The 22,549-nt window shown below is 38.2% G+C and overlaps 1 protein-coding gene across 1 annotated transcript; it reads left to right on the top strand.

Annotated features, from left to right (window-relative positions):
- Positions 1–388: 388 nt before the first annotated feature.
- On the top strand, positions 389–21,603 carry LOC149838809 (homeobox protein HOX1A-like). Its single transcript, XM_090008323.1, has 8 exons — positions 389–933; positions 2,542–2,707; positions 2,830–2,953; positions 3,037–3,149; positions 14,529–14,915; positions 17,544–17,891; positions 20,450–20,539; positions 20,613–21,603. Exons 1-8 carry the CDS (start codon positions 389–391, stop codon positions 21,066–21,068), a joined length of 2,229 nt encoding a protein of 742 aa, XP_089864449.1. The 3' UTR covers positions 21,069–21,603.
- Positions 21,604–22,549: the final 946 nt, after the last annotated feature.

Below are 22,549 nucleotides of genomic sequence, written 5' to 3' on the forward strand. Positions count from 1 at the left end.
AAGTTTTCAATAGACATGGGTTAGTTACATGCATTATTAGTGAATTGGGAAATGTGTATTGGTGGATTATCTTTCCTGTGCCCACTTCCTTTTCTCCCTCTTCAAATCTTCTTTTTCTTGTTACTTATTTTTCCAATTTGTGCATTGATGAACACATTTCATCTTCTTCTCTCTTCAGGAATATCTGTATTGTCCTTGTGGCTTAAAATCTGAATGTTGGTGGATCTTTTGCCAATACCTTGTTCAATATCCATACTGCGCACAATTATGCATTGCTTGAGGGCCAAGTTGCTCTTATTTCTATGTCAATTGAATCATACGTACATTTTTTTCTCATGATTCACTGCAAGTACAAGCAGCTTGTGTCAGGTAAATAAAAAATAACGCAATGGAGATTGCTTCTCTGGGGCAGGAACATTGTCTGGCAGGGAACAGTATAATCTCCATGCAGATTTCAGAGGGAAAAGGGCCAAATGCTGAACAATTGGAAGAGATTAGTACAAAATCTAGTGCAGAAGTACAAACACCTGTTGATGCTGAGCAATTGTCCGATGAATTCAAAGATGTGAAGACTACTGAGACCAACCTTAACTGCAATGACTTACATGAGCAAAAGACAAAGAACTCAAGCAAATCAGGGTTCAGGAGGAAGAAGGGTCAACCAAAAGCAGCAAGCGGAAGTTATTTCTTAAGGTCATCAGATGCGAGGTCAAATGAAACTAGTCAAACTACTAAGACTCCTGAATTTGCCGATTTTGTTTCATCACAACCTAGTGTTAGTAGAAGGCGCGGGAGGAGGAGGAAGCAAAAAAGATCAACATCAACTGATGAAATTTCCATAATCAGAAGGCGTGTCAAATATATACTTAGTCGAGTACATTATGAGCAGAGCTTGATTGTCGCTTACTCTGGAGAAGGATGGAATAGGCAAAGGTGTGTGAGTAGTAGTTTTAGTGTAAGAATCTCTTCTCCTCTGAATCTGTTTTAATTCTTTGTTTATTACAAGTTGAGGTGCGCATTGACCTGGTCTGCTTAAGCGCCATGGTCAGTCCACCCTGTCTGGCCTGGGTTTGAGCCATAGATTATTTTTTGACTTGACTAGGATAGGGTTAGGCATAGCCCATTACCTAACCATTCCTGTGGGTTAGGCAGCCTTTGAGCCACTCTCGAGCTGGTGTTTATGCCCTTGGCCCAGTCTGTATGGGGCTTCATCATAGCCCATTGTGTTGCCTATCCATTCAAATGAATCAAGTGGCCTGCAGGTCACACTTGGGCTGTGGTCTATGCCCTTGGCCTAGCCTGGATAGGCTTAAGCGTCAAGCCTTGCCCACCCTCCGGTGGGCTTGGCTTAACCAAGATGCGGCTTGTCCAGAACAGGGGCTGGTCTGGTCTGTTGCTGTCCTTATTTGCAAGGTTGTAGCTGCAATAACTGTCTTGATTTTATACTTCACGATTGTGTTCTGTGGTGCAAGTTTCTGGATGCTCACCAAGCAGGCTTGTTCATCTATAGCAATTTCTCTTTTCTTGGATAGTGGCCATTGGGGGTTCAGAGAGGATTTGACAGGCAGATATAATAAACTTGTGCATGCTTGTGGTGAACCTATCTAAGTGGATCAAATGGTCAGGTTCATACTCATGCAAATCACAAGTGCAAAATAGAAAAGTATACCACATACTAACATGGCAAAATTCACAGATAACTCTTTTAGTCATATGTGAGTTCGTGCATACGTGTGTGCCAATTCACAGAAATATAGAAATTAACGTGACAAACTATGCTGATAATAGTTTATGAATTATTAACCATCATGTAGAATTTTATCCTATAGATTGAGAGCTTCCATCAATCTATTTATGCAAGATAATAAGGGAGAAACATTCCCATTATGCTTCTTAACCCTATTCAAATTTCAAAATGCCCTATTGAGAAGCCATGATTTTCATGGGTTTCACATGGTGGGCTCTCATTGCTGAGTTGATCCTAGACACTTTCTTGGTATTATGCAAGGCCGTTTCAGGCCGGCCTAGGTAAGATGATAGAGTATGGCTTGGGTGGACTGGGCGTTCATGTGAGTATTCAGTCACTATATCACTATTTTTTATAGCCTTTTCTTAAAAGGCATCAGTGACAGCATATTAGATTATGAGATGCTTTCAGTCATGGTGACAAAGCATTTTTTCAATAAATAACGGCAGCCAAATTCTCGTCATAAATGAAAAATTTTATTTTTTATGATTTTTAGCAGAAAAGGAAAAAGTTAAATTTAAAAATAGAAAGCAAACTCTAGTTATTTTTACATGGGAAAAATAAAAAGTAAATGGAAATTTTAAGGAAAATTAATTTCTAGCATTTTACTGGCAAATATCAGCTAGTCAATTTCTCATGTTTTTTTGAAAAAAAAAACACTGATATTTGTTGCTATACTTTCACTTTATGTACTTTCTCATGTACAGTAGTGCAATATCTGATAGCAAGTACCCTGAATTACAAGCCATATTATTTGGACGTTAGTGATCTCATACATTTTTGTTAATTTCCAGTCAAGAAAAGGTCAAGCCCGAGAAGGAGATCCAACGTGCTGCATCAGAAATCTTAAAATGCAAGATGAAAATACGTGATTTATTCAAACATCTGGAGTCCTTATGTGCAGAAGGAAAGCTTCAAGAGTCTTTATTCGACTCTGAAGGACAAATTGACAGTGAAGACGTAAGAAAAGTGTCTTTTTCAGTTGGTTACATTTTGAAAAATTATGGCTTACTGCAGTGGTTCATAAATTAGGATAAGTGATGCATTAGTGAGAACTGAGAGGTTTATCCATTCTGTGTCAGATTTTCTGTGCTAAATGTCAATCAAAGGACTTATCTTCTGATAATGATATCATACTCTGTGATGGTGTTTGTGATCGTGGATTTCATCAGATGTGTTTGGAACCTCCTCTTCTCAAAGAACAAAGTATGGTACTAATATCATGCTAAAACAGCAAATACATTTTCATCCAATGGATCTTTTAAACTTGTTATAGTTTTATTTTGCAGTTCCTCCTGGAGATGAAAATTGGCTGTGCCCTGGCTGTAATTGCAAGCTTGATTTGATCACCTTACTCAATGATTACCAAGGAACTGAGCTTTCCATTGAAGACAGTTGGGAGGTGAACTTGAAAAGTGATTAATTTTATGGTGGTTCAGCTGTTTTATAGGAATTGAAAGCCATGTATATATTATTAATGCATCACTGTGGACTGTGTAGAAGTATCTCCAACAAGATACCAAGAACAATATTATAATATTCTTGGAAACAAAAGCGAGCACACACGCACAACAAGAACACTTGTGCACAAAGAGCACAAAACAAACTCACAAATGCGCAAATGTGAACCCAAAAGTCATAAGTTTCACTAAAAGAGCTTGGGCTATAATCCCACAAGCATACAATTACAAGGGAGGAAGCTCTTATTTATAGGGCAAGAGTGAGCCTTGGGAGGGGTTCCATGTAATGAAATATGCGGAAAAACAAAGAGTGCGTTAAGCACTTGCAACATCCACTAATGAACAAATAAAAGGGCTAACACCCAAACCCACAAGAGACAACACAACATAAAAATATAAATGTCTCTTATTGAAAAGAGAGAGAGCTCTCAAGAGTGAAGAATACAAGAGGGGTTCACCCCTATATATACACAAAAAAAGAGGGGAGGGGTGGCCTTAGGCCTTAAAAGGAGAGCCACCTAGGGGGCTCCCCATGGAGTCGTTGGGAGCCCCCAACGGTCACAAATGTGACCGTTGGGGGCCCCATCGACTCCATGGTGGGGCCCCTTATGTGGCTAAAAATAAAAACAAAAAATATAAAAAATAAAGTGCAAAATAATTACAAAAAGAAAAACAAAATAACAAGTACCCCTATCGGGTACTTGTGAAATGTCTAAAATACCCCTAGTGGGTATACTTAGACAATATATATATATATAGATTACATATGTATTTTAACACTCCACACATAGTCGTTGGAGCCCCTCCAACGGTCACAAATGCGATTGTTGGAGGGGGTCCAACGACTAGTGTGTTGCCCCCCCCAAGGTAAAGTACATGAAAATAAAAAAAAAGATTTAAGAAAAAGAAAAAGGAAATTATAAAAATAAATTACAATCATATTCTAGAAATTGAATATGCGTAAAAAGACTAAACTACCCCTACGACTACTATTAGGATATATATATATTTTATATATATAATAAGTAAATACATATACATCTATGTCACATGGGTGCGGGGATTCGGCACTTCCAAAAAACCCAGGTGCGGGGGTGCGGAAGGGGCAAAAATGTAAAAAAAAATTATATATATATATATATATATGATTTTGAAGTTTTAACAGTTTAAACATTGTCATAAACTCATAATATGATTCATCATGCATGCAATATATCAACCTAAATATCAAATTATCAATCAAATAAGTAAAGCAATTACATAAATCGACCTAAATATCAATCAAATAAGTATTGCATAAAAGAACTAAATTACATACCAAAGTATATCCTGATGAAGTAATGGATGCTAATAATTTTCTTCTTCATCATCAAATGCATCATTAGAAGGAATACTGGGCTCAGATAAATCCATGTTTGTTACGTTGAATTCATGTTCTCCCTCGAAGTCACACTCTTCTGGGTTTACATCCCAAAATTTGGATGTTCCTTGTTTGCATTATAAACCCAATTTGAAAATGATAAATACAATACAAGTATATTTAAATGAAAACTAAGAAATAATCAAATAACTAAGAGAGCAAATTAGTACCTGTATTCATCATTGCTTCGCGAAAGTAATCGAAGATTTGAATGAACATATACTAAATCCTCTGCACGCTTGCTGGTGAGTTTGTTTCTCTTCATGTTGTGGATTTGAGAATATGTGTTCCAATTTCTTTCACAACAAGATGAACTAGCAGGCTGCGATAGCAATCTTAATGCAAGACGTTGCAGAAGAGGTGTTTCTGATCCAAATGTTGACCACCATGTGATAGGATCTATATTATCTTCTTCTCTCGCGAATAATTCTGGTGCATATAATCTCGAAGATGAAAAATTTTCAAACTCTTGTGTGACTTGATGTAGAAGATATGCTTCTGGAAAAAGTCTTGTCATACACATATTTCTATGTCTTGATAGCTCTGGGTCTAAATTTGGAGGGACACGACCAATACCACCAGCCCGCCACTTATTTGCATAATATTTTGGATTAAGAGAATGTGCCATGCAATGCAAAGGAGTGTTGCTCTTATCCCATCTTCTGACTAAAATTGAATGAATATGATTAAAAAAATCTGAATCATCCAATGCAGGATTTTTTTCTTCATGCATGAAAACTATAGCTTGTATTTTTTCAATCATATTATCCCACATTTCATAAACTCTGTGAAGCATGGGCTCATCTTTATCAACTTCTCTTAACATTTCCCAAATAGGTTGCGTAAATTGGAGGAAGTATACCACTCTGTCCCAAAACTCATCATCAAGAATGAATTTCTTAATTTCTTGAGCCTTCATATCATCATCAACACGATAGAATGTCCAATTTTCATCAGTCACCATGTTAATCAAAGCATTCTTCACTCTTTTAATCCTCTTCGTCATCACAATGATGGAAGCAAAACATGTTTCAGCGACCTTCAACAATTTCAAATCAGAATGCCTATTAAATATACCATTAACACGATGGTGGTTAACAATAAAATTTGTAATGCTTTTGACATTTCTTTCTAAATCTTCAATCAATGAACATAAAGCATATGTTTGTGAATTTTCTTCTTCTTTGGGGTTGCATATGCTCTTTAGGGCTAGATTTAAGCTGTGTGCTACACAGGGAGTCCAAAAAATATGAGGGTACTCACTCTTCAAACTCAACGCTGCACTTTTACAAACTGGAGCGTTGTCTGTAATGATTTGTACCACTTTTTGATCACCCACTTCTTTTATCACTTCTATAAACAATCCCTTCAAATACTCTGCATTTTTATATTCCCCAGATGCATCAACTGCTTTCAAGAATATTGGGCCACTAAGCGAACAAGCAATAAAATTGATTAATGGACGCCTTTGAATATCTGTCCATCCATCAGACACAATGAAAACTCCATTTTGCTCCCATGAATATTTTTTAATTTCTAGCAACCTCTCCACATTTGCCCTCTCTTCTGCAAAAAGTGTGGTTCGTATTTTTTCTGAACTTGGAGGCACATAACCACTCAAATTACAATTTGCCAAGGATGTTACTAAATCCTTCTAATAAGGATTTCTAGACCCATTAAATGGGAGTGAACCAGAATAAAAATACCTCCCAACTTTTCTATCCAATTCTTCTCTTCCATATGTATTGAATGCTGCTTGTATCGTTCCTCTACCTCCTACATTGACTTTTTTTTTTTTTTTTCAGCATCTTCTTGGTGGCTTGCAAATGGCACACTGACTGCAGAAGAATCGGCCATTGCCTTTCTCTTCTCATATTCTTCTTGTATTTTCTTGTATTGTCTTCGCATTGCCTCATCAACTTTTCTGCAAGCTGAAATGCCATGTCCTGGTATCTTCAACAAATGAGCCTTCACTCTTGTGTAAGACCCAACAAAATCTCTTTCGCAGAGCTTGCATCGAAATCTCTTGTTTCCACCACCTCCTTCTCCAGTTTTTGCGAGTTTATCTACATGTACCCATAGTGGCCCCACATCATCAATCCCACTGCAACTATCAGCAAAACTAGCAGCAGAACTCGCATGTTGGGATGAGGATGACGCAAGTCCTTTCCCTTTGTCCGTCATTTTTATCCTGAAAAAAAAAATACATTACAATTTTCAAATCAATTCGAAAACACAGGGAGAAGGGGGGGCTCAGCCCCTCCCCTGCCAACCCAACAAGAGAGCGAGGGGGGCTCGGCCCCTCCCCTGCCAACCCAACAAGAGAGCGAGAGCGAGGGGGCTCGACCCCTCTCCTGCTGAAAACAGAGGGAGCAGGGGGGGGGGGGGGCTCAGCCCCTACCCTGCCGACCCAAAAAAAAAAACAGATGGAGGAGGGGCTTGGCCCCTCCCCTGTCGACCCAAAAAAACAACAGATGGGGGAGGGGCTCGGCCCCTCCCCTGTCGACCCAAAAAAAACAACACATGGGGGAGGGGTTGAGCCCCTCCCCTGTCGACCCAAAATAAACAACACATGGGGGAGGGGCTCGGCCCCTCCCCTGTCGACTCAAAAAAAACAACACATGGGGGAGGGGTCGAGCCCCTCCCCTGTCGACCCAAAATAAACAACACATGGGGGAGGGGCTCGACCCCTCCCCTGTCGACCCAAAAAAAACAACACATGGCCCCTCCCCTGTCGACCCAAAATAAACAACACATGGGGGAGGGGCCGAGCCCCTCCCCTGTCGACCCAAAAAAAACAACACATGGGGGAGGGGCTCGGCCCCTCCCCTATCGACCCAACAAAAGACCGAGAGAGGGGGGGGGGGGGCTCAGCCCCTCCCCTATCGACCCAACAAAAGACCGAGAGAGGGGGGGGGGGGCTCAGCCCCTCCCCTGGCGAAAAATGAGGGAGCAGGGGGGGCTCAGCCCCTCCCCTGCCGACCCAACAAAAGACCGAGAGGGGGGGGGGGTGCTCGGCCCCTCCCCTGCCGACCCAAGAAGAGAGTGAGAGAGGGTACCTGCGAAAGGAGAGGATGAGCTGAGACGATGAGCCGAGAGGAGTTGGGGCAGCGGCGGCGGAGCTGGGAGAGAGCTCGAGCTCAGGGGGAGAGAGAGGAGAGATTAGGGCAAAAAATTTTTTTTGCCCTAATCCTCCTTTTCATCAGGGTAATTTTTTTTTACGCCCAAATCGTGGACAAAAATGACCCTGGGTGCGTTGACCGCACCCGCACGTGCACCCGTGTCGCGTCGCGTCGACGTGGGTGCGGCATATGTTTTGCCGAGTCCCTGTGACATAGATATACATATATATTAATATATGTATATATATTACCTTATATATAATATATAAAATAGATTGCATGGTTGAATGCATAATTTAACACCCCTCTCAAACCTAGGGTAGGATGATTGAGAGTTTGCTGAGGAGGAAATTGAAGCGTGGAGCGCACAGAGCTTTATTGAAGAAATTTTTCAACTGATATTCTGACGTGACATATGGAAGGTCAATGATTCCTTTGAGATACGCCTCACGAAAATAGTGGCAGTCCATCTTGATGTGTTTAGTCCGCTCATGAAAAGTGTGATTTTTCGCAATATAAATTGCACTGTTGTTGTCACAACACAACTTGGTGGGCTCTTCTATTGTGATCCCCATGTCTTCTAGCAATTGATGAATCCATACAATTTTCATGGTAGTAGTTGTCATGACACGATATTCAGCTTCTGTTGAAGATAGAGAAACTTTTTGTTGCTTCTTACATCTTCACGAAATCAGTAGTCTCTTAAGAACACACAAAAACCAGTGGTGGAGTGACCGTTATTTGGGTCACCTCCCTAATCAGAGTCAGTATAATCTATTAACTTTAAATCTGAAGAAGAGGAAAGAAAAATGCCCTTATTTAGAGTACCCTTTATATATCTTACGACTTGCAAGATGGCACTCATGTGGACTGAAGTTGGTGTGTGTTGAACCTGGCTTGCAGTATGACTGCATGAGAGATATATGGTCTGGTAATCCTCAAATACATCAATGACCCAACAAGTTGTTTGTAGGGAGTATGATCCGAAAGAGGAACACCATCATCAATCTTCATTTTAACTCCTACTGTAGTAGGAGTTTCACAAACCTTTTCATCTGTAATACCTGACCTGTCAATGATCTCAAAAGCAAACTTAGTTTGAGATAAGAAATACCCTCTATGAGAGTATGTTACTTCAATTCTCAAAAAATAGCTAGAAAACCCAAATCAGACATTTCAAATTTATCTTTTAAAATTGATTTTATACTCTTAACCCCCATTTGAATCACTTCCGGTGATAAGCATATCATCTACATACAATAGCAAAATCACAATCCCTGCATTGGATTTTCTAACAAACAAAGCAGTGTCAGTAAAACATATCATCTACATACAACAGCAAAATCACAATCCCTGCATTGGATTTTCTAACAAACAAAGCAGTGTCAGTAAAACAAGAAGAAAATCCATTTTCCAACATTACTGAGTTAAACTTGTCACACCAAGTCGTAGGGGCTTGCTTTAAGCCATAGAGTGCTTTCCTAAGACAAAACACTTTTCCTTTGGGAGTCTCCATTCCAGGTGGGGCATCCATATACACTTCCTCATTCAAATCACCATTCAGGAAGGCATTCTTAACATCCATTTGATAGATGTTTCAATTGTTAATGGATGCAACAGTGATGCGACAACGAACAGTGACCATACGAGATATTAGAGTAAATGTCTCCTTATAATCAATTCCATATTGTTGACTATACCCCTTTTCAACCGGTCGGACCTTATATCTTTCGAGGGATCCATCACTCTTAGTCTTAACCTTAAATGCCCATCTACATCCTATTATTTTCTTACCTCTAGGAAGGTCTTGAAATTCCCATGTTTTGGCTCTTTTCAGAGCTCCGAGTTCATTATTCATGTCAGCTATCCATTCAGGACATTTTCGTGCTTCCTCGAAGTTTTTAGGTTTTATATATGAATGAATGGCGCTTAGACATGTTCTATGTTTAGGTGAGAATGATTCATATGAGATGAACCTAGAAGGAGTTTTTTTATGTCTTTCGGTCCTACGAAGGTTCTTCTCACCTTGAGGAGCAGTCCTACTATCATCATCATATCTTTCAAAGACACTTCTGAAGGTGTTTCTATCTCTATGGGTATAGGTGATGGGGTCCCTAGGAGGTTCTTCATCAACACGTTGAGGAAATAGGGAAGACACAGGACTGGTTTTCCTGGTTTCATTATCACTGGAGTCATTCTGATTTGTCTCATCATCACTAGTATCATCATATTCAGTTAACAGATCAAATAAAAATGAATACTCTATGTTTTTGTCATTAGATTCAAGGTTTTCAAAACCACTAAGATTTTTCAAAAAGCTTACATTTCTGGAAACATACAGTTTGTCATTTTTAACATCATAACATCGAAAACCTTTTTGGGTTTCAGAATAACCACGAAGGGCGCAAGGAATGGCCTTTGGGGAAAGTTTGTCATTCTTATCAGTAAGAACAAAACATTTACATCCAAAAACCCTCAACCTGCTATAATCAGGTTCTTTCTCATACAATTTTTCAAATAGAAAAATCTTTTTCAAATTTTTTGATGGAAGTCTATTTATGAGATAGACCGATGCAAGAGCTGCCTCATCCCAGAGTTTCTTTGGAATATTTTGCGAAATAAGCAAGGTTCTAGTTGTCTCAATGATATGCCTATGCTTTCGTTCAATTACCCCATTTTGTTGAGGGGTTTTAGGACAAGATTTTTGATGGAGGATACCATAACTTTCAAGGTAACTCTTGAACTCCTTTGAAAGGTATTCTCCACCGGAGTCGGATCTAAGAATTTTTAAAATTTCATTGAATTGATTAAAAACCATTATAAGAAAAGTTTTAAAAATTGAAAATACTTCATGTTTACGTTTAAGAAAATATATCTAACAAAATCTAGTGTAATCGTCCTCAAAATCACATAGTACGAGAATCCTTTTTTAGATATTACAGGAGCCAGATCCTATACATTGGAATGAACAATTTCAAAGGGTTTTGTCGTAAACATGGATCTTTGTGAAAAAGGTATACTTTTCATTTTCCCAAGAATACATTCATTACATACAAAATCCTTTTTACAAAGATGTTTAATAAAAAGCAAATAAGAGATTTTAACAATGTTGGGATGTCTCAGTCTCTTGTGCTATACATGAATATCTTTGTTTTGAGCAACATTACAAAATTGATTCTTGGGAATTTGAAGAAAATCAACATAGTAGAGGTCTCTTCTTCTAGAGCCTTCCCCAATCAATCTCCCCAGACCGACGATCCTGTATCCAACATTTGTTAGAGGAGAATTTTATATCGCAACCATGGTCCGAGAGTTGAGAGACCGAAAGTAAATTTAAACTTAGTTTTGGTGTAAGACGAATTTTTGGAATAAAGAAATCTTGTTTTTCAAAATTACCTATTCCTTTAATTTCAAGAGGTGTTTCATCCGCCGTTGAGACAAAAGATGGAAGAGAATTTTTAGAAAACTTGGAAAGAGAACAAGCATTCTCGGTCATGTGAAAAGATGCACCGGAATCTAGAAGCCAAGATGTCTTACCGGAAGGTGAGGAAGTAGTCATAGCGGTTTCAAAAATCTCTCCCTTGAGAAGAGGTTGTAAGGCTTCTACAATTTGTTGAAGAGAAAGGGACCCATTTGACGATGATGGTCGTTCCTCCGGTTGAGATGTCATAGTCGTTGCAAGCAATCTCTTTCATTTTGGGCAAATAGGTTTAATATGCTTCGGCTCTTTACAAAAATGACATGTAAGCTTGCTATAGTCTCTCTTTCTTCCTTGACCACTTGAGTTTTGATTCTTGAAGTGAGGGGGCTTGTAGGTCTTTAAATTATTCCCCGATTTTGATACGACATTAGCACCTTCATTTTCTTCAATGTGAGGAGTAGCAAGAACACTTTGATGGTTCTTGCTAATTTCCTTGCGAGTCTCTTCCCCACTAAGTTTAGTAATTACATCTTCAAGAGAAGGAGAAGTGAAAACAGATAAAAGAGAAGACCGAATTTGTTTAAATTCGGGCCTAAGCCCATTCAAAAAATTGAAGAACCTATCTTCTTCTAGTTGCTTGTAGCGAAGCTCTATTGTTTCTTCACTCCATTTTGGTTTGAGCATTGCAAGCTCATCCCAAATAGAAGAGAGCTCGGCAAAGTACTCTCTTATAGACATTTCCCCTTGTTGAAGCATTAGCGCCCTCTTTTGAAGATAATATTTATGGGATAGATCTCTAGACGTTTACATCTTCTCAAGATATTCTTAAGCTTGAGAGGCCTTCTTGAACTTGATGATATTTGCATCGATTCTTGTTTCTACGGAGGAAAAAATCCAAGGGAGGATTTTAAAATTCCTCATTTTCCATTCCTCATGCTTTTTTGAGTACTCTTCATGAGCTTTGGTTCTTTCTTATCCATCGAGAATTTTGATTTCACCCCCATTAAGAATGGTAATTTTCGGTTCCGGTTCGGGGATTGTGCCTTGCACATAACCCTATAGACCCTTCCCCTTTATACGAGCCTCCTTGTTTCCGGCCCAAACATGATAGTTTGATCCATTTAGCTTAAAGCCGAGAGCAAAATGAGACTCTTTTTCACCCAATAAGGAGTAAAGAGGGAGGGAGAAATACGCACCAACCAGTGTTGTGAAAAGCGTTGAGGCGTAGGGAGGCGCTTCACCAAAATCTGAGGCGAGGCGTAAAGCGTAAGCCTAAAAAAAAAATTGAAAACTTAAAAAAACTATAAAAAGTATCTAAATTTATAAATAAATAAAAAGTGTTTTATTGATGAAGCAACAACCAACAAGAAATAAAAAATCTCAAATAAATACTGAAAAAATATGAGATTAACATGTAAAACAGTAAATGGACCGTATATTTGGGTAGCAGTGGACCAAATATTAGGTAGGATCCAATTCCATCTAAGGAGAGTGTCTAAATAAATAGTCTTTTTTGTAATGAAAAGCAGGTTGAATGTTAATCAAAGATGCTCTTTAGGGTGTGGAGGCCACCTTCTCCTTGAATTGAGGGAACATATTTTCTATTTCTTTACTTTCATCAATCTTTGAGTATTGTGTTGCATGTGAGAGACACAACATCTAGTATAAGAGCGGTGATCTTGGTGATTTTGAGCATAGCTTGAATAGAAAATGGAGATACATGACCTTAACGAGTTCTTGACTGCATTCCTTGAGATGGACATGCGATTGTGTGAGATGGGGACAATGACGACCCAATCGAATGTGCAGATTGAGGAGGGTGAAGCCATCCTCAAAATGGTTGACCATCTATACAACTTTATGAAGTTAGACACAAAGTTGAGAGTTGTCAAAGGATGCATTGAGAGATCTTGGTGAGGTACTCACTGACATTGATGAGATGGAGCTATCAATGACTGTAGTAGTTGGCATGCACTAGTGTGGAATTGGCAGCGGAGATGGTGGAGGTTTCATCATTTCCTGGCACGGTAGACACTAATTACACGTGGTTTGAGGAATTGCTCAGCAAGGAATTAGATGAAGTCCATAAAAAATGGGATGAATTCCAACATAGATCGGATGATCAGAATGCTTTCTTGGCCAAGGATCAAGTGTGGGTGACTGTTGATCATGTGTCATTCTTTCTAGATCTATGGGAGGCATGTGCAGCCATTAACCTAATACCATCCAACGCAAATCGTTTGATTGCAGTGTTCAACGATTTGAACAATGAATTTGATGTTGCTACTATAGCACCCCACATGCTCGATGAAATGTGACTCCAATTCGTGCAACAGTATTGTTTAGTGCCTGCAACTCTTAGCTTATGATTTATGCGACTCATAAAAGCACCAACACAGTGCTTGCCAAAGCGAGCTCTCAGTGTTGTTGCGTTGTCTTCTAATATGAGAATCTGATACTTTGGTGTGCAAAACAAGGTGAGACGTGTACGCCTCACCTTGAGGCGTGCCTCTCCCTTAGGCGTACGCCTCAAGGCGTATGAGGCGTGCACCTCAGGGCTTTTGCAATTTATGCCTGCGCCTCAAGGCACAAAGCCCCTCGCCTTGAGGTGAGGCGCGCTTTTAATAACACTGGCACCAACACAAGATTTTAAGCTCTTGCACAAGATTCTTCCAAAATATTTGAGAAGCAAGCTCCACCACTTCAATCTTCAAATGTCCGAAGGCATGCTTTTCGAAGCACTCGAAAAACAAATAAATCCACGATCCTTTATCACAAACCTGGCTCTGATACCATGTAGAAGTATCTCCAACAAGATACCAAGAACAATATTATAATATTCTTGGAAACAAAAGTGAGCACACGCACAACAAGAACACTTGTGCACAAAGAGCACAACACAAACTCACAAATGCCCAAATGTGAACACAAAAGTCATAAGTTTCACTAAAAGAGCTTGGGCTATAATCCCACGCATACAAATACAAGGGAGGAAGCCCTTATTTATAGGGAAAGAGAGAGCCTTGGGAGGGGGGTCCAACGACTAGTGTGTTGGCCCCCCCAAGGTAAAGTACATGAAAATAAAAAAAATAAAAAAAAGATTTAAGGAGAAGAAAATTGTAAAAATAAATTACAATCATATTCAAGAAATTGAATATGCGTAAAAAGACTAAACTACCCCTACGATTACTATTAGGAAATATATATATTTTATATATATAATAAGTAGATACATATACATATATATTAATATATGTATATGTATTACCTTATATATATAAAATATATTACATGGTTGAATACATAATTTAACAGACTGCTTCATGATTAAACCCCGTAGTCTACTCTCTGATTGCAGAAAGTATTTCCTGAGGCAGCAGTTAATGCAGATGGGACTCAGCAATCTGATTACTTAGGACTTCCTTCGGATGACTCGGAGGATACAGATTATGACCCAGATAATCCAGATCTTGAAGTGGTTGAGAAGGCAGGCTCAAGTTCTGATGAATCTAACTCCACATCTGATTCTTCTGACTTCACATCTGATTCAAGTGGTTCAAGCCTTCATAGGGGGTCTTTTGGCAAGGATCGGGGTTCCATGTCCTCTGATTCTTCTGAGGTCGATATTCCATCTTCTGCAGATTCAAAAAGGTCAACGAAGCCTGTGGCTAACGACACCAAGATTTCTACTTCTGTTTCAAGGAAAAGGCATTTTGAGCGCTTGGATTACAAGAAGCTGTATGATGTAAGTTTTTTATTTACAGTAATCGTCTGACAAAAATAAGCTTGTACTATTGGTTTGCATTTTCATCATGTCAGTATGAATTGCCTTATTTCTGACCTTGGTTCCCAAGTTGATGCTGACATGGCAGTTTGGACATTTTCTGTCCGGTGGCAGTTACTCCATTCTATGCATAGCCTAAAGAATGGTCCTTTGACATAATGAATGAAATTCTTTTCTTGTTTCCTCACTCCGTTTTCCCCCTTTCCCCTAAGGTGGCAGTGAGGGATAGCGTGGAATTCAGCTACAACCCTCTAGTGCTTAGAATAATGGCTCATTCTAGCTTTATTCTGCCGTCTCCTCTACCATGTTGTTCTTTTGAGGTGTTAGAAGATTATACATGGGAACATTGGGAAGAGTCTGCAGTACTTTAATATTTATTTTCTTGATTCAGGTGTTGGACTTTAAGGTCATGTTTGCTTTAGTCACAAGTGGGATGAAAAATCACATCTGAGAAAATTCAGACTGTGACTGTTGGACACAAGGTCAATCATGTGACCAACTTTCGCAGGTTCAAAGCAGGAGCAATCACAGCTGTCAATCACAATCACGACTTGTGTTTTCTCATGTTTCACTAACTTTGATAAAGCGTTGTGCTTCTGATTTACGGTCACAGGATCTTGAGAAAATAAAAAAATCACAGGGCATTGCAAACATGCCCTAGGTTACAATTCTATTAAGTTAGCTCCAACTAAAGTTGTTGAGGCCCTGAGGCCTATAAGATAAAGAAATCGGTCTCTACTTTGAAAAACATTTGTACCTTGTTGGTAAGGGGAACCCCAGTCTAAGGTGCTTTATTTCAGTAGAGTTAACCTCAGTAGCCATTCGAAGTGGACTCAACTTATTCACTATTAATTTCCATGCAACAGACCAAGAATTCCTGGAGAGCAGTTGTTTTAGTTTGTTGAACATATCTTTCATATGTTATTGTCTTTTCTGTATCATACTTGGTTGTGTATGAAAGGTGTTACCTGCATCTCACTGCACATTCTGTGTATGTTGAGGTAAACTCAAGATGCAAATGTGATGACCACTTACTAAGTTCTCTGCTTGAACACCCCCTTATGATTGACATAAATATCTATATGTTGCTCTAGTTTTTTCTTTTTTCATTTCATTATTTTTGCTGCATGGCGGTGACCTTGGCTAGTAGGCTTCTGTGGATTCTATTTTTCTCATGCAGAAAAATGAAAGTTCTGCCAGAAGTTATCTTTCAAGTAATATCTATATGTTTCTCTAGTTTTTTCTTTTTTCTTTTTTGATGATTAGGCTAACATCTGATTCTTAATTTCACAATGATGCTCTCTCTCTATATATATAATGATCTTTTGTTGTGTTGGCTCTGACACTGTTCTGCAGAATAGTTAATTATCCATAGTGATTATAGCATTACTTTTCCCTGTTAAGACTTATTCTTTTAATGTTGTCAGTCTTATTGATGTGTTCAGTTTCCATTTCTTATTTAATCAAATATCTTCAATGGAGATGTCTCTAGAAATGTCTAGTATGAGTAACTTGTTGTGTAAGTTAATTGAATTGCTTATGTTAAGCTGATGACCACAGTAATCAGCAATTAAGCAGCAAAAATGTTAATGGAGAATGAAATAGGTCATGGCATCAATTTTGTATGGTGGAATAGTGAAGAAAATTTTGCAGATTGTCATGTTCCAGCTATGTCACATAGGTGCGGGTGCAAAGTGTGCGATACAGCAATTTCAAAAAACTTGGGTGCAAGTTTGCAAAAAAAAAAAAATTTATATATATATATATATATATATATATATATATATATATATATATAAGTTAACTGAATCTGGTTTCAGACAGAGATGTAGCCCGGGTGCGGCTGACCACATCTGTCACTGTGGAAGCCATGTCCAAGTGTTGCAACCGCACCAATGCGGGTGTGTTTTCTTTTTATAAGTGTCCATGTTGCTTAACTTTCCTGGAACAAAATATTGACTTTGTGGTTTTAAAGTTACAAAAGCTAGTAAGGTCCTGGAAGGGAAGTTTGAATTAAGGGATTGAACTTGTGGGGAAGCTGAATAAGAATTGATTTCTCATTTATGGTACAATTAGATTTAGAATAAATTAGAAATTTTGTCAAAAAAAGAAAGAAATTAATCAGTTTACCTGGAAATTATCGGTGTGGTGGATTGGTCTACCATGGTTTCTTAACAACAGTTTAACTAATTTTAAATGTTAAAAACGCTTGACAATGATATTGCATCTGATAACATGCTGGACTACTTCTGGGCTCATTAGAGAATAATAATGTGAAGTCTAAAATTGGACATGTGATATTCAGGATCAATTTCAGACGCATAAGAAAGTAGATATTGCAACAAACAAAAGTGGCGATCAGTATGCTGAATATAAGTAGTGATTATGGGTGGATTTGATGACATTGGGGATTCTAAATATCCCTCGGATAGATCATTGTTTCTCCTGAACGATGTACTGCCTAGTTTTGGAAACATTTGGTCCCTTGATGTTTTGTTTTTTCGTGCTGTAATTTCCTTGTTGCATTAAATGCCTGTCTTTGGTCAGTTTTGCTTTAATCCCATTCTATTTCCATGCTTATCTTCTCAGGAGGCATATGGAGGTCTCCCATCTGATTTGAGTGATGATGATGATGATTGGGTTGACTCGGGAACCCCTGAAAATGTGGAGGTTGGTACTTCGAAAAAAAACACCAGTTGTTTTTACAGTGAGAACATTGAAGACATTGACAATGCAAAGCAGACCAAGATGTCTGGAAAAAAACCACGGAAAAAGTGTATGTTGCCTTATGATTATTCCCTCACTGGGATGTCTGCCCCAGTAACTGCAAATGGCCAAAAGAAGATGACTCGTCAACAAATAGAACTTAAAGATCATAAAGTCCAAGATGTTCTTTGGACACCTCAACCCCAAAAGTTCACGCAAGAATCATCTATGGTAATTTAAGTTGCATTTCTGTAGCTCACCATTTGGATGAATTAACTTATTTCATGATCATTGTGTCACATTTGTTCTTCTGTCATATGGGAAATCCTTGGGTGATTTACCATCATATTAGAGGAAATAGTTAGCTGCTTAAGTATAAGATGTATAATGGCCACTCCTCATTTTTATGATTCTCAATTTGTTATGCCAGGAGATTCTTGGTCCTCAATTGAGCTTTTTGCCTTAGTTTTAGTGTATCTATGGCATGAAATCACTTGAGGATTCGGTGAATGGTAATAAAATTCAGCTGCTACGATTTGAAAGCTAATAAAGAAATTCATTTCAGGGTGTCATCATGTGACTGCAAATGAAACTGCAGTCAGGAGTGTCTTGGGAATTAATAAGATGATGTTGTGTGAAGATGACTTTTGTCTTCACATGTGGTCTCATACCATTCTGAGGGCCTTTTTCTTAGAACATAGAGGTGTGCTTGTGCAATGCTTTTTATCTTTCAAATTACCTGCAGCACCTTGATAACGAATGAACAGCTGTTTTTGTCATCAAGATAGTCATTTTTAGTTATCTTCTTTTCTGATTGATGATCCATTACTTGTTTGAGAAATGTTTATGCAAGATAGTATTTTCTAGGGTGAATTTATGATGCTTACCACTCTCTTTTTTTGAATGGAGATATCCACAGCTATTTCTAATTGTTTTGATTTGCCTATTCCATGTAGCCTAGGCAAGTCTTGCATGTATGTGCTTGTTTGGGTGCCATCTTCCTTATCTAAAGTTTCGTTATTGTTCGTAGTAACGGCTTTGGTGGAAAGCACATTTATGATGTATAACTTGTGAATATTACAGCTTCCTGATTCTGCATTAATTTAAAGTATCTTTCTATTTAAACCTGATTCTGTTACTTTTCTCTGCTTGGTTTTGGTTTCAATAGTTCTCTTGGTTGCTTTTGTGCCCACTATCCTAATAAAAATACTCTGCAGAGCGACTTGGAGAATGACTGACTGTGTTGTTGAAATAACATAGAAACAAAATAACACATTTTTTCTGTGGCATCCCATACATTGTATGTTTCTTTTGGTTTATTGAATTAAATATGTATGCCTGGGTAAGTGTTCTCTGAAAATTGGAGACTTATCTCTTATATAATCCATATTGGATGTTTCTGATTACGAGTACAAAGTGCTTCTTTTTGACAACTCATCTCAATAACCCAATGACACTGGATTTTGTCCATGGTCATTCACTATAGTCATGAGCCAGCTGGTATTTTGCAACAATGCTGAGACACAGTTGAGGCTAGACTGAGCCAAATAAGACTGATTAGTTACTACCTGTCGGTGGATTCTTTTTAATAGCTCATTACAGTTGCTTTACATTGAAGGACAAAGATGCAATACTTTTTTATTGTTTAAGATCTTCTCTTCTAGCAGGCTTTGAACTTAAAGCAATTTCTGTTCTTTGCCACTGTTATCTCTATGATTTTGTATATTTTTGCATTTCTTTGGGTATTTGTTGAAGGAGATAAACAAATCCATTCCAGATATGTCATTTTCAACTTCCAGCTGCAGTGTTTTTCAAGGTATGGTCACTACCAAAAATTTCAAACCCTCTGGGGACTTTAGAATTTAGTCCCCTCTGATTTCAAATATTCAACATGAGGAAATATGTCAATTGTTATTAAATGTGTAGATTGCCCATTTATGTAAGTACTTTTGAGGTAGTGTAAGTAAAATAAGGTAAATATTTTAATCTTGGGTAAATTGTTGGTACTAATGAAGATATGGAACTATTGAGTAGAAATCACCCTTTTTTTATATTATTTCAATTTTTTGGTAGATCGGATCCTATAGGTGTGATCTGCATCACTTGTTTAATAGGAAATTAGTTTTAAATTGTGTGATTGTGACATGCAAGCATCTTTTTCAAGAGCATAAAAAATCAACAAACCACAATGTGCCAAGACTTTACAACTCAAAATCAGGTTACATCAAAAAATATGATACAAGGTCCAATTATTAGCAAAGAAAATATGTTGAACACGTCTATGTGGTTAGAGTGAGTGGATGTGTCTTGTATCAATGATTTCTGCCCACCAATATTTCCATACCTTCATTTGTACCAAATATTTTCCCTTTCATTTGATGAATGATTTTACTGAATCACCTAGACAATTCTATATTTTCTTGATGCAGGCTGATTTTTACAAATGCTGTGGAATGGGTTTGCTGCTTTCTACATTGAGGGCATAAAATATTTATGCCCTGTGAAGGGTTCTCAGCTTTTTTTTTTGTTCCTTTGTGTGTGTGCGGCAATGGTGGCTCACGTAATGGTTTCTGTATGTAGATGAACTTTATAGTCGTTTGACTTCTATAGCTTCTGTGGGTTTTTATGTTGTTTTTTCTTTCTAATCTGCCTATTTATAAGAGCTGCTCGTGCATGGCGGTTGCACATTTTGCCAATGTCCTTTTTGTCTGGATTCACCAAATGCCTTCCCTTTTTTATCCAACAAATTTTATACTTTAAAGTTCTGATCCAAGTTGTATGGTGTCCAGAGGCTTTATGAATCCTTGAGAGAAAGCCAGTATCCCACCAGGCAAACAAAAGAGAAATTGGCAAGTGAGCTTGGGGTTGAAGTCAAGCAGGTGTGCCCTTATTTGCATTAATTAAAATTTTGTTGGGAATAGTCACATCTGTATGCTTGCTGATTATTTTCAGGTTAGCAAGTGGTTTGAGCATGCTCGAAGGTGTATACGAGGAGCAATTAGCAGCAGATCAAATGATAAAGCTGCTCACACTCTTGGCCATGCCGATAATACTGAAGGACAAGCCCTGTCAGTTGAAGTTGGCGGCCAAGAGGTGAAAACAGGCAACAAAGATTTGACGGAAGGTATAACAAACGATCGCTGCTGCAATGACCAGATGGATGTGGTAAAGGGGAGTGAGCAGTTGAGCAGTCATCAAGATGTGACGAGGAATGAGAGAAGCATTGGCGGAAATAAGGGTATGGTTTCTGCTGAAAGTACAAGAAAATTGAATACACCAAGCAATGGTGGCGTAAGGCGTTCATTGACAAATGAGGTAGCTTGTTTTACTCCTGAAAGTGGTAAGAACGAAAAAATGGTGCAGAAGACCCCTGAACTCCAAACCAGAAGCAGAAAAGCCAATCCTTGAGTGCTGATAGCTGCCCAGTGCTCAAAATCTGAATTGCGTTGATTTACCATTTTATCCATTCGTTCAAATTGTCTGAGACTCGTGCAATTTGCCCCAAGATAGACGATAAACTGGAACTGCTGCAAGTTGAACCTGGCAGGCTGAATATGAGGGAATGGAACGAGGATTACTACTGTTACCCCAAGTGGAAGGGACCTTGGTTGATGCAGAAGTTCTGAGTGATGCAAACCTTCAGTTTGTTGTATATCACCTGCTCTATGATTGAGAGCGAAGGGTGGTCAAAGGAAATGCAAACCCTAAAGGGAAGTGGGAAATAAGACAATTCACTGATTTCGCAGGTGTGTTTATGGGCGGGTCTGACTTGAACTACCAACAATTCTTTGTCCAATTTTCACTTCTGTTGGGCTTGTAACCCAACAATGGGCGATAAAATGGAAATGTTGGGTGGGCTTCAATCCTTGAGGGATGCTGAAAATCTTGCGGGAAAAAACCTTTTTTGGCCACCCTTTTTCTTTTGTGGATTAAAATATTTGAATCACCTGGGGCCTGTTTGGTTGCAAATACAAAATTTTTGGGTTTGTAGAACTTCACTTTTTCTAAATTTGAAAACACTATGCTCCTGGAAATCTAGAGAAAAATAAAACAGATTTGATTTTTTTTCTTGTTTAGTTTATTTGGATCTCTGTCTCCAATCTGATGATTCAGGCTGTTTATTTGCGAAATTAATGTTTAAAGTTTGCTTTCACAAGGTAATCGCTCTGACGTGGTCAATCTAATTTTATAGTTTCATGGCTTTAAAATGCCAGAGGAATGAAAAAACACCAATGACTGAATAAAATGCTTCACATTTGTTTATTTACATTGTACATTGGTAGAAAAAAATTACTTACAAGCTCTTTTCAAAGGACTTGAACAAACTTTGAATTTTAATTGCGACAGGAAACAGGTTTCATGTTAGAAAATCAATGAAACAAACAGTTGAAACTCAATAATCGCAAATAGTAAAAAAAAAAAAAATTCAGTCACAACTCTTAAAGTGAACTGCAATCTTAGTTGAAGAGGAAAACATATAGGGAGCGTCCCAATTTTACCCAATTGTAGTCCTGGTTGTACGGAACCCTAGAAAGTGAAAAAAAAATAATGGAGAAGAAATTCCCAAAATTCAAGCTCTAGCTCTCTAAAACCTTGGACTTTTCAAAAGTTATTGGCCTGTCTCCATGATTCTGAAAAAAATTGGAACCCATGATTGGGCCTGAAAAGAAGCAAGTTCAAGAGATGAAATACGATAAGATTTTTTTATGGCATTTTATGTTTTATATAGCCTGATTTTTTTCCGAAATTTTCTTTAGAAAAGCTTGTTCTTCTAAGATGTCGAGACTTTTCCTTGCCGATATTTTTCTTTAGAACGAGATTTAGACTATGTTTAGTAGCAGAGGACCATTTGTGACTATTCCTGGCGGTGAGTTTTGAAGGAATCTTCT

This window comes from Nuphar pumila, chromosome 5 (assembly GCF_984573655.1).
Source record: "Nuphar pumila chromosome 5, dmNupPumi1.hap1.1, whole genome shotgun sequence".
NCBI classification, from domain to species: Eukaryota; Viridiplantae; Streptophyta; class Magnoliopsida; order Nymphaeales; family Nymphaeaceae; genus Nuphar; species Nuphar pumila.

What these genes read in the sequence shown, in the direction of transcription:
- LOC149838809 (XM_090008323.1), top strand. Translation starts at nt 389, where the DNA reads ATGGAGATTGCTTCTCTGGGGCAGGAACATTGTCTGGCAGGGAACAGT. An exon ending in ATTACAAGAAGCTGTATGAT is followed by an intron (nt 14,916 to 17,543) that starts GTAAGTTTTTTA and finishes TTATCTTCTCAG; the next exon opens with GAGGCATATGGAGGTCTCCC. An exon ending in TTGGGGTTGAAGTCAAGCAG is followed by an intron (nt 20,540 to 20,612) that starts GTGTGCCCTTAT and finishes GATTATTTTCAG; the next exon opens with GTTAGCAAGTGGTTTGAGCA.